Source organism: Myotis brandtii, unplaced genomic scaffold (assembly GCF_000412655.1).
Source record: "Myotis brandtii unplaced genomic scaffold, ASM41265v1 scaffold59, whole genome shotgun sequence".
Lineage (NCBI taxonomy): Eukaryota > Metazoa > Chordata > Mammalia > Chiroptera > Vespertilionidae > Myotis > Myotis brandtii.
Genome location: NW_005370223.1, coordinates 2597466 through 2609468, shown reverse-complemented (window position 1 = coordinate 2609468; position 12003 = coordinate 2597466). Strand labels below are relative to the sequence as shown.

General features: G+C 45.8%; 1 protein-coding gene across 1 annotated transcript; it reads left to right on the top strand.

Moving 5' to 3' along the window:
• Positions 1-4: 4 nt before the first annotated feature.
• On the top strand, positions 5-3543 carry TSPYL5 (TSPY-like 5; the record flags this gene model as incomplete). Its single annotated transcript, XM_005879318.2, has 1 exon — positions 5-3543. A coding segment is annotated over one exon (909 nt), but the record flags the coding sequence as incomplete, so codon positions are not given.
• Between the last annotated feature and the right edge of the window lie 8460 nt (positions 3544-12003).

The window sequence follows — 12003 nt, the reverse complement described above, 5'->3', positions numbered from 1 at the left end:
GCAGGCTGCGTCCAGGCTCGGCCTGGGGAAGGCCACGTCCCTCTCGGAGCGCCTGGCGGCGGACACTGTCTTCGTCGGAACCGTGGGAACCGTGGGGAGGCTGAGAAACGGCCCCCGCGTTCGAAATCTGCGTGGGCACGCTGGGAAGAAGGCCCCAGGGGGGAAGCCCAAGAGGGACCCCGCTGGGGAGGGTGCGTCTGTCCCAGAGGAAGAGGAACAGAAGGCGGAGAAGGATGCAGGGGCAGGGACCCCGGCGACGGATGGCAGCATGGATACGCTGGAGACGGTCCAGCAGAAGCTGGAGACCATGAACGCCCAGGCCGACAGGGCCTACCTTCGCCTCTCGCGCAAGTTTGGGCAGTTGCGGCTGCACCACTTAGAGCGCAGGAACCTCCTCATCCAGAGCGTCCCGGGCTTCTGGGGGCAGGCTTTGCAGAACCACCCCCAGCTCTCATCCTTCCTGAACAGCAAAGATAAAGAAGTGCTCAGCTACTTGAACAGCCTGGAGGTGGAAGAGCTTGGCCTCGCCAGGCTGGGCTACAAAATCAAGTTCTACTTCGAGCGCAACCCCTATTTCCAAAACAAGGTGCTCATCAAGGAATATGGGTGTGGCCCTTCAGGCCAGGTGGTGTCTCGTTCGACTCCAATCCAGTGGCTCCCAGGACACGATCTCCAGTCCCTAAGCCAGGGGAGCCCAGACAACAGCCCTAGCTTCTTCGGGTGGTTTTCAAACCACACCTCTATTGAGTCTGACAAGATTGTTGAGATTATCAATGAGGAGCTGTGGCCCAATCCCCTGCAGTACTACCTTATGAGTGAAGGGGCCCGAGCCGAGAAAGGAAAGGAGGGCAGGCCAGGCGCCGCGAAGCAGCCGGTGGAGACCCCCGAGCCTGGGGCCAAGAAGCCCAAGTAATCTGCACAAGTCTCCCTACTACCTCCTGCTGGACCACAGGTGTGGGGCTGTCTGCCTTCTCTCCCTGTCGGCCTCTGTGCACTCTTTTCCCTTGGAACTCCAGTGACAAGAATATGGCACTGAGGATCGTGTTCTTTTGCCTCCCCGTGGCCTTGCTTTTTTTACGTTAGTGTCACAGGTTATATGATCTCACGCCTGTTTTTTATCTGTGAGGCACACATGCTTCAGACGTGTGCTGCCTTTATCTATGTGCCTGCGCCCTGTTCTTGGCTCTGGCCTTTCCTGCCCGTCTTTAACATGGACATTCACGAGGCATTCTCCACGAGGACCAGTGCACCCTTAAGCTCTGCTCCTTCAGAGCCTTTGACGGTAGCGGGCTTTGTATTCATGGTGGCCATGCATACCATAGATGGCAAGATTGCTACTAGGAAAGGAAGCTAGTGCACACGGTACTGGCCATCAGCCAGAACTGATTGTTCAATGTCCCTGGAGTCACTGGCCCAGGCACCACCCACAGGATCTCTGGCTTTGGACAAGGGTCCATGCTATCCTGCAGGATGTGCAGCGCACTGGCCCTTGACTGCTGGGCACGGATGAGGTTAAGGGTGAGAAGCAGTATGGCTTGTGTTCCATTCCAGTGTGTGTCTCCTCCTGCCCCTGGGCCCTTCCCCTGGTGAACATTCATCAAGCTCTGCGCCGCGCCTCATTCATGGCAGGCCATTGAATTTTGTCTAGGTTGTTATCGGCCCTGATTGGCTTCCCGTTCAACAAGGACCTCAAGAACTCCCTGTGGACGCAGCCCCCCTGCCAGTGCCTGAGACACACGCCTACCTTCCACGGCTGGGGCCTTCCAAGAACCCTGTTTGGCTGTCAGACTGATGGGTGGGCTGGTATGTGTGGACACATGCTTGCTGCCATTATGCTATGGCTCCAAATGAGGGTGGGGACTGGACTCATAGAATCTAGGTACCTTTTTCAACTCTATGTAACATTCAGTGTATCACATGTGACCAGAATGCTATAGTGGGATTGCTGGGGAAAAGGTATTTCTGCTATGTGAGCCTGTGTCTACTTCATTTCACACCTCCACATTTTCTTACTTGCTTTTCCTTCTTTGCCACTACCTTTGACTACCCATAGAAATAGGCTTCAGTCTCCAGTGTAGGGGAATCCCAAGACTCTCTCTTGGGGTATGGAGACGGGGGTGGGCAGACTCTGTCCTGGGCCTCCAAGACTGATTTCCGCTGGGTGTAAAAGCTGAGCGGGGCCCTCTGTGCCCAGGCTTCTCTGTGTTCTCTTCCCCCCTCTCGTCCTTAAGGGTGGGGAGATAGGACTGTGTCTATACTTACCCTCCCCCTCACTTCCCTTTCCTTATGGAAGACCTCATTCTGAGTTCTGTGAGGGCTGTGGAGGCCTTGACTTAGAGTTGTAGAGAGGGTATGCTAGGCAGGGGAGCTGGAGCAAAAATACAGTAAAGGAATGAGTCTTGTATGGAATGGGCCTGGAAAAGTAGGTCGAAATGGCTTAAGAAAGCTCAGGGAGAATATGCCTACCTCTCAGGATGGAGGGGACATGGAGGGACTTTCCCAAGGGTGGGGATGGTAGAATTAAAGCGATTGCTGGCAAATACATGGTAACAGGATGCATCCACTACAGGCGAGGATATGCCCCAAGTTTTATCCAGTCTTTATTTCAACATTAGTACATTTTGTAAGAGGAAAACAAAAACAGAAAGATGTTACTTTGGATGCTTTCTTTTTTGTTCTAGGTGTAGCCTCATGTACGTGGAAGATTAATGCTATATGCTGCTTATTTTGCCTCAAAGTAAAATCTCACCATGGTCCTCATTTTTGCCTAATGGGAAAATAGAGCCGTATAGGTCTGCTTTTTATTTCTTTTAAACTTTCTGCTCTTTATTATGGACATTTTCAGACATGCACAGAAGTTAAGAAGGTGGTCCATGGACCCTCTGCACCTATCACCTAGCTACATTAATTATTAACTTATGACCAATCTGTTTTCATCTGTGTCTCCCTCTTCCTGCCTGTATTGTTTATCAGAAGTCCAAGACACTGTGCAATTCAACTGTGACTACTTTGGGAGGTTGGGAGGGAGTTGGTGGTGATAGTGGTGGGGTACACATCAGGCCTGCTTTTTGCTCTTAATGTCTACTAATGAAGTTCCAGAGATAGGCCTTAGAATTGCAGGTCTTCAGAATTAACAAGAAATCTCAAAAAGAGATGAAGGGGATGCTCCCTTTCCCCTGCATCCACAAAAGGAGACAGGGACTGTTCTGTTCAAACTCTTTCAGAAACTGATAGGATGTGGTGCTTACTTGACACCTGTCACCAGAATATTAGTCTTTCTTTCCTGTGTAAGACGGAGACTCGTGTAACTGTTAGAATTGTTATCATCTTGACCTGGTCTCATAACTCCAGTCTTGGAAGTATAATTTGGAAACTGTTGCTGTGTTCTGTGAAAATAACCTCCCAACAGCAATCAGTAACTGGCTGTCTTACTTGCTAATTTGACACCCTGGTAATAATGCAATTATTTCTTTGTTCCTAGACAGTATAAATAGTTATAAACTTGCATGCATGATGGAAAAATAAAAACCTATATCTCTGTTATATTTTTTATTTTCAAAAAAGACTCGGAGGCTGGGTAGTTGAGGGGACATATACATTGGCCTAGACCAGGGGTGGGCAAACTTTTTGACTCGAGGGCCACAATGGGTTCTTAAACTGGACCGGAGGGCCGGAACAAAAGCATGGATGGAGTGTTTGTGTGAACTAATATAAATTCAAAGTAAACATCATTACATAAAAGGATACGGTCTTTTTTTTTTTTTAGTTTTATTCATTTCAAACGGGCCGGATCCGGCCCGCGGGCCGTAGTTTGCCCACGGCTGGCCTAGACGAATGATTCCCAAGCCTCAGGTCCTTGTGTGACCTATATAAGAATATATAAAATTTTAATTCTCATGCTCTTATCAGAGATTGAGATTCTGTGATTCTGGCAAGAAGCCAGGTAATCTTGTTTTCCACAAGCTTTCTGGGCGACTCTAGTGGAAATATAGTGCTTCTCAGATTTTTTAGTTCATCTTAATTGTGTGGGGAATTCTATTAAAATACTGAATTTTGATTCAGTAGTCGATTGGAACCTGAGATTCTGCGTTTCTAACAAACTTCCAGGTGATGCCAGTGCTGATAGTTTGTGAACTATGTGGGAAAGAAGGCGACCTTCAAGGCCCTTTCAGACTAGAATAACAGTGCTCAACCTTGGTTGCACATTAGAATTATCTGGGAAGCTTAAAGAACTATACTGCTGGAGTTCCACCAAATACCAACTAAATCAGACTTGGGGGCTGGGGAGGAGGGTTGGTCCAGGTTCAGGAATTTTTAAAACATGTCTAGCTAGAGTTGAGAAGGATGCTGTTCATAACAGATCCATTATAAGGATAATTTCCCTTTAATCAGGAGCAGCAGCATCAGATAACCAAATGCCACATAAAGCTGTCCTGCAGAAAATGGTTGGAAAAATTAGAAGTGCGTTGTTAAATGAGAAGAGAATACAATTGGGTTGTATGATGAAGAACTTGAATCAACAAATGTGCAGTGTTCAGGCCATAGTAGGGGCTCAAATGTTGAATGAATACACGAATATAAGCATTTTAGATTCTGATGCCTCAGGGCGAGGCTGGTAATTTGTGAAGTGGGCCAAATGTGTTTTAGTTTGTACCACAGGATGGGTAGCTTAACAATAGAAATGTATTTCCTTAGTTTTGGAGGCCGGAAGTCTGAGATCCGATTCAGTTATTTCACTGTGGGTTACAAAAACAGTGATTTTCTAATCTTGGCATTTCTTTTACACATTTTAGCTGGTATTCTCCAATAAGAAAGACCTCACCCTCATCATCTGGCCATGAACTATACTTCCTTCTGAAGAAGTAGTATAAATGCTTAGCTTGTCTCTCTAATTACCAATTGTCAGCATCAGAAGTTGGTGGAATAATCATCACTAATGGTCTCCAATAAGGACATGTTTTTCTTCTTGTCTGTTTGCTGTCACTCTGGGCTTGTGAGTTTTGTTTATTTAATGTTTTACAATCAATTACAGTCATCTTTCTTTTGTCTGTTCAGTTGACCTACATTTTGCTGCTAAGTAACTTTTACCAGACTCCTCTAGTCCTTGTCCCTGATTTTTCCCCACTGCCCCCATGTGCTGCAATCCAATCAGTGGGAGCCATTGCTGAGTCTCCAGCCAACCTCTGAGCTCCTCAGACCCCACACATTTGCATGAGCTGTTCACCTATTGAGAAAACCCTTGCAGCCCCTTTCAGGTGCTCAGATACAGCTAGGATACCATTGTTCTGTGCCATACTTATTAAGCTGTCAAGGCTCGCTGAGTCCCTCCTTTTTATTTCCATACTATTTTGTCCACATGTCAATTCATAGTACCTAACGTAGTGACTTGTTCTTGTCTGTTTACCTGTATGCTCCTACCAGAGACTATGAGATCCTTGCAGCTGCAGAATAATAACAAGCAATATGTCAGTCATTTTTGTATTTCCATAGCTCAGGGGCTTACACATAATAGGTGCTCATTAAGCACCGAATAAGTGTGCAAGTGAATGATCTCTAAGGATTCATGAATAATAACAAGCAATATGTCAGTCATTTTTGTATTTTCATAGCTCAGGGCTTACACATAATAGGTGCTCATTAAGCACCGAACAAGTGTGCAAATGAATGATCTCTAAAGATTCACGAAGGCATTGGTGACAAGCTACAGAGAGGTCAGAAGTGTCCAGGAGTAGAGACTGGAAATAATTTCAAGTGCAGTAGAACCACGAGCAAGTGGACTAAAGGATGGTGGGGAGGGAAGCTATTACCTGCACAAAGCTTCGGTCAAAAACACTTAGTGGCACCAAATTACTCCGGCAACATATTGGGAATCAAGTAGAAAAATGGAAGTGAGCAAGAAAGCACATGAAGAACGTTGAAAATGTACCATGTATGCTGTGCTCTAGCAACATTCCACAGCACACGGGTCTGTCATCAAACACAAGAAACAGAGAGCTGCTGGGATTCTGGCAATGACCTCACCTGGGATCTTTCTCTCTCTTTATATATGGACTATATACGTAGTCTGAGATCTCCTAAGCGGCCACTTGCATTTAAACTTCAAAATATTGGGTTATTTATTTATTGAATTTATTGGAGTGACATTGGTTCACAAAACCATGCAGGTTTCAAGTGTACAACTCAATAAAACAATCTACACACTGCATCGTGTGCCCATCTCCCCCAGCAGTCTCTTTCCATCCCCATTTTCCCTCTCTTTGCCCACTTCCACCTAGCCCCCCCTCTCTGGATATCACTATATATAGATATAGATATAGATATAGATATTTGCTTAATCCCTTCACCTTTCATCTAGTACCCCATTCCCCCTCCCCTCTAACAGCTGTCAGTCTGTTCCACGTATCCCTGCCTCTGTTTCTATTTTGTTCATCACGGCTAGAACAAAGGCAATCCTTAAAACAGTGATATCACCGAGAGTAAGCTGGACAAGAGAGTAAACCTACAGAATGGAACACAGTGAGTGGATCTAGGAGAAAGTTACCTTGAGCTTCAATATTAAATAGCCTATATTCCAGGATAATGGGAAAATATGGTCATTAAAGCCCAGTGCTACTTTGCCTAGTGCTATGTCACCAGATACTTGATGAGAAAATGTAGAATGTGAGGGGGAGAAAGGTGAAAGACAGGCCTTTGAAACCCTGTAACATTCTGGAGAAGGTTATGATCACAGAACAGATTGTCCCTCAGGAAGTGAGGAGGTAAGGCCTGGTGTACTATTGTGAGAGCTCTTTATCTTCCACCCTGAGAACCCATCCTGCCATCAGTGCCACCCCTGGCTAGGGGAGCATTTATGTGCAGGAGATGGAGCTCCTACACATTACATGTCTTTCTCTTAGCGGTCTTATCTGATTCGCTGATAAAATGGTACTCCCATCCTCACTGCTCACTCTGTATTCCTTCTCACAGCTCCCCCCTTCTTCCTAGAACTTATCACAATTCATGACTAGGGTTTTGTCTCTGAGCTTGTTTCTTCCTCTGGACTATAAGCTCTTAAGGATCTTTGTTCACTGTTGAATCCCAAGTGCATACACAGAGGAAGTATTTTATTGATAATTTGGGCTGCTGGAAGTATTAGCCTTACGAACTATGGCCTGTTAAGATGGCAGGTAGCATGGCCCTACCTTGGAGATGTCCTGTGGCAGCAGGAGCTGTGTGTTCCTACGTATGCATTGGAACTTGGAGAGACACATACCAAGCAAAGTGCTAAGCACATTTTACTACATCGTCACAACAATAATCCTATTGTTATCCTCATTTTCCAGATAAGATAAAAGAACACAAGAGCATTTCAGAAACTTGTTTAGTTACATAAGTTGTAATTCCTAGAGCTGGGGTTAGAGACTCTTAATCACTGTTCTGCCCTGTCTCTCAGGCTGGGGTTTGCAGTGTGGGTTGGTGACTTAGACTAACATTATCTCCTGACTTCAGACGGGAGATAGGAGGATGTGTGGCTGCAGGTAAGCTTCTGGAGGGCGGCTGTCACTGTGCCCACTCACTGGGGAGGGGAAGTGTGTGTGCATGGTGTTTTGTTTCAGTGTGTGTGTGTGTGTGTGTGTGTGGTGTAGCATATCTGGTGTGTGTCAGGGAGGGCATGAGAGTGGCCAACAAGTTAGCTTTGGGACGCAGCCAATGGATGCCTGCTGCTTGTCCACAGGCCCATGGTGCCCTAGGGCAACCAGGACATCTAGTCAAGTCCACATTTTAAGGGCTCCCAGCTGTGGGCAGATGATGGGGAATAGGGACTCTCCAGCCCAAAGCAGCTTGGAAGAAGGGGCCGCCTCTTGAGGCCATGAGCAGATGGTTTGACGGGAGGGCTGAATCACAGATAGCACCAGCTCAACAAAAGGCCGTCCCAGCTACTAAATGAGGGGGTTGGTTTGTGTGCAGGCAACATAGACAGACATGCTGCTCATACTCTGTTGTTTGAGCTTCAGCCTCTGACGCAGACAGCCATTCCTGTCACTGATATTATCTCCGAATAAGAAAGATGATGAAAAATCATTCTTGACATTCCCTTAAGGGTGTGCTTTCCTATTCACAAATAGTTCACTGCAACTTCCACTCCACTCAAGGATCGTGGGGAGGAGAGGAAGCAAGGCAGTTAACATTGGAGTACAAACTGCATACCAGACTTAAGTGACATAACCAAAATTGTTTTAATTGTATTTTTTACAATAACACACTTATGAAGTCTCCATTCTTATCTACACTTTACAGTTAATGATACTGAAACTCCTAAATTTAAAAAACTTGCCCAGGCTTACTCAGACTGATGGCAGTGTCATTAGCTCCAAAACCTCTGTTCTCTCCATTATCACAGACTTCCCCTCATAGAAGAAGGGAGACGTAGTTACTCCTAATTTTCATGAGAGTGATATGAATTAGTTAGAACGCTTTAAACTTCAAGTGTCACTCTGATTCAATGAGGCCCAGGAGTAAGAACAGTTATTGTTCCAATAATAAGGAATTTGGAGGCACGTGATCCCACAGTTAGTTTAGCTGCTCAGCTAGTTTATCAAGTCTCCAGACTGTGCTCATCCTTCTAGTGCAGTGGTTCTCAACCTTCCTAATGCCGCGACCCTTTAATACAGTTCCTCATGTTGTGCTGACCCCCAATTTCATTGTTACAAATTGAACATAATTAAAGCATAGTGATTAATCACAAAAACAATATGTAATGATATATGTGTTTTCCGATGGTCTTAGGCGACCCCTGTGAAAGGGTCGTTCGACCCCCAAAGGGGTCTCGGCCCACAAGTTGAGAACCGCTGTTCCAGTCCTTCTAGCATCCTTGGCATAGCCTCAGCAAGGACTTTTTGTCTTCAGACTTGTGTCATGGTCTCAAGATGGTTGTTGCTTCAGTTCTAGGCAGCGTTGTCTCAAAGATAGTGTCCAAAATAGGAAAGTAGCAAAAGGAAGCAAATAGGGGCTTCTGGCCCAGCCAGTGTCGCTCAGTGGTTGAGCATCGACCCATGAACCAGGAGGTCACGGTTTGATTCCTGGTCAGGGCACATGCCCGAGTTACAGGCTCGCTCCCCAGTGGGAGGCATGCAGGAGGCAGTAGATCGATGATTCTCTCTCATCATTGATGTTTCTATCTCTCTCTCCCTTCCTCTTTCTGAAATCAATAATAAAAAAACACCTTAAAAAATAGGAGCTTCTGTAAAGCCCCCTCTTTTACCAGGGAGGAAATTATTTATTGAAGTCTCTAGTGTACTTCCTTTACATCTCATTGGCCAGACATGAGATATTTTATCTATTTACACATACATCCTCTCTCTCTCTCTCTCTCTCTCTCTCTCTTTCTCTCTCTCTTAATCTCTCTCATCTCTGACCATTCCAATTCCTGGCAAAAGGGAATGTTACTGCCATCAGTGCCTTAGACCCGTGGTCGGCAAACCGTGGCTCGCGAGCCACATGCAGCTCTTTGGCCCCTTCAGTGTGGCTCTTCCACAAAATACCACGTGCGGGCACGCACGTACAGTGTGATTGAAACTTCGTGGCCCATGCGCAGAAGTCGGTATTTTGTGGAAGAGCCAGTATTTTGTAGAAAAGCCACACTGAAGGCGCCAAAGAGCTGCACGTGGCTCGCAAGCCGCGGTTTGCCCAGCCGCAGTTTGCCGACCACTGCTAGACCAACCAGGACTACTTTCCTGAGGCTGGGCTCATTGCCTGCAAGGAAGAAGGGAGTATGGCTGTTGGGTCGGCACGTGCCACATAACACTAAAGCCAAGGGCTCATCAGGCTCTGTGACCATCGTGGCCACAACAGAACACCTGGAAAACTGAAAACGTCCACTATTTATTTGTAGATTTAGACAGCACACTTGTTTAGAACCTTCTCTGACCTCAGGTGTGAGTCAGGCACTATGGTGGGTTGAAAGAACACTATAGGATATAGGCTTGCACATACCTTATAATCTAAATGGGAGAGGAGTTAAATAACAGTGCACAGTTAAATAAAAGCATGAAACCAAAACTTAACAAAGCCAGCATATGACCAAATAGTATCCAGGTCAGAGGGCAATTCATCAGATTCTTCTTGAAAGTATTTGGTGAGTTTCTTCATTGTCCTCATGATTGGATGGAAGCACTTTAAACTCTTTTCAACCAGCAGGATTTATTTCTGTATCCTCTGCTGGTTTTTATTATTTCCCTCCAAAGAAAATGAGTAAAATTTTTAATGATTTGAGGGTATTTTTGGCTAAGGAAATGATTTTTAGGTGTTAAATACAATATTGCCAGCCTCCTAGAAAAATATATTTGATTTTTTCAGCATGAGGTCTGACCCAGTCATAAATTTCAGTATCAGTCCTGGTAGCTTTACTGTGCAAGGTTGACGGTTTATGATTTTCTGCCCTTTGTGGGGTTCCCTGTGGATCTAAGCAGTATTCAAATGAAGCATGAGCATCCATTTCAATGGCTACATGAGAGGCATTTGAATACTGCTTAGCAAAAGGCCACAGCGGCAGCCAAACTTTCATTTGGCTTCTGATTAAAGGCAATCTTCTCAATCTGGACTCAGTTCCTGGAGTAATCCTTTGAACAGATTAGACATAAACACATACTTTGCTGATAATTGTGTGTTGACCTATAATAAATTGGTTAGGAGTAGTTGATGTCATTTGAAACCCAAAATCCCCAAATGGCGACTGAGAATACAGCTCTCATGTCCCTAGGCTTCCAGCTAGAGAACTTTCCCCGTAGCCTAGTCACTTTGCTACGATCACCGATCACCGCTTGGGAGACCACCCCCAACCCCATCCCCCCCCTTTTTTTTGGACTTTTGTTGTGTGATTCTCCCAGAAAAGAATACCTTCTTTTTTCCAGCCTCTTCTTGGTTGGGGTTTGGGGAGAGCATGGAGGGTCAGGCTCTCTTTTCAGTACTGTTCTAATTAGAGGGGGGTGTTTTTGCCACCTTTCCCACCCTATTGGTCATTTTAAATGCTCCTTGACCCTACTTGCTGAAGCCACAGTGACTCACGCCAATCGAAAAAGAGATCATCTGTCAAACCTCCATCCGTGGGGAGTTCTCTGCCCCTGAGTGCTCAGTAGCTCCTGGCCAACAAGCAGTTGGGGAAAGTGTTGTGGGTCTGTTGGCTAAAGGAAAGGGTAAGGTGCAGATTGCAGACCGTGCTCACCTTAGAGCTGGCTTAAGGTGTGCGTCTGAAAGCAGTGGCCTCCAGAACCCAAACTGGAACTCTGGTTCGAACTAAGAGAGAGCTGTGGTTTAAGAAAGGCTGGCTGGAGTCACTGGTTTGGGGTATTTGGTGGAGATGCTGAACGTTCCAAAATGGTTGACCGCTACATGTTGGGTAGGCCTGGGACTTAGAGAGTGAGGGGAAGAAACACAATGGGAGGTTCTGGAGTTTGGCAGCTGAGATTGAGAATCAGGCGTATCTGCATTCATATCCAAACCTTGTGTGCCTCCTCGGTAGGTTATTTACCTTCTGTAAGTAAATAGAGATGAAAGTTTGGAGCTAGGTGGAAGTCATAAAAAACAAGACTCAAATTAATGGAATAAAAAGGTAACTAACATGTAGAACTGAAAAGTCCTTGATGCAGGAACTCAAAGGATGTTTTTTCCCCACCTCTCAGCTCTCTTTACCTCTGCATTCACTTTGTTCTCATGCAGGTTCTTCTCTCCTGGTGGCAGGATGGCTACTTGATGCTCTAGACCAGCGGTTCTCAACCTGTGGGTCGCGACCCCTTTGGCAGTCGAACGACCCTTTCACAGGGGTCGCCTAAGACCATCCTGCATATCAGATATTTACATTATGATTCATAACAGTAGCAACATTACAGTTATGAAGTAGCAACGAAAATAATTTTATGGTTGGGTCACAACATGAGGAACTGTATTTAAAGGGCCAGAAGGTTGAGAACCACTGCTCTAGACCCACAAATCTTACCCTTTCAACAACCCCAACGAAGAAGAACAGGG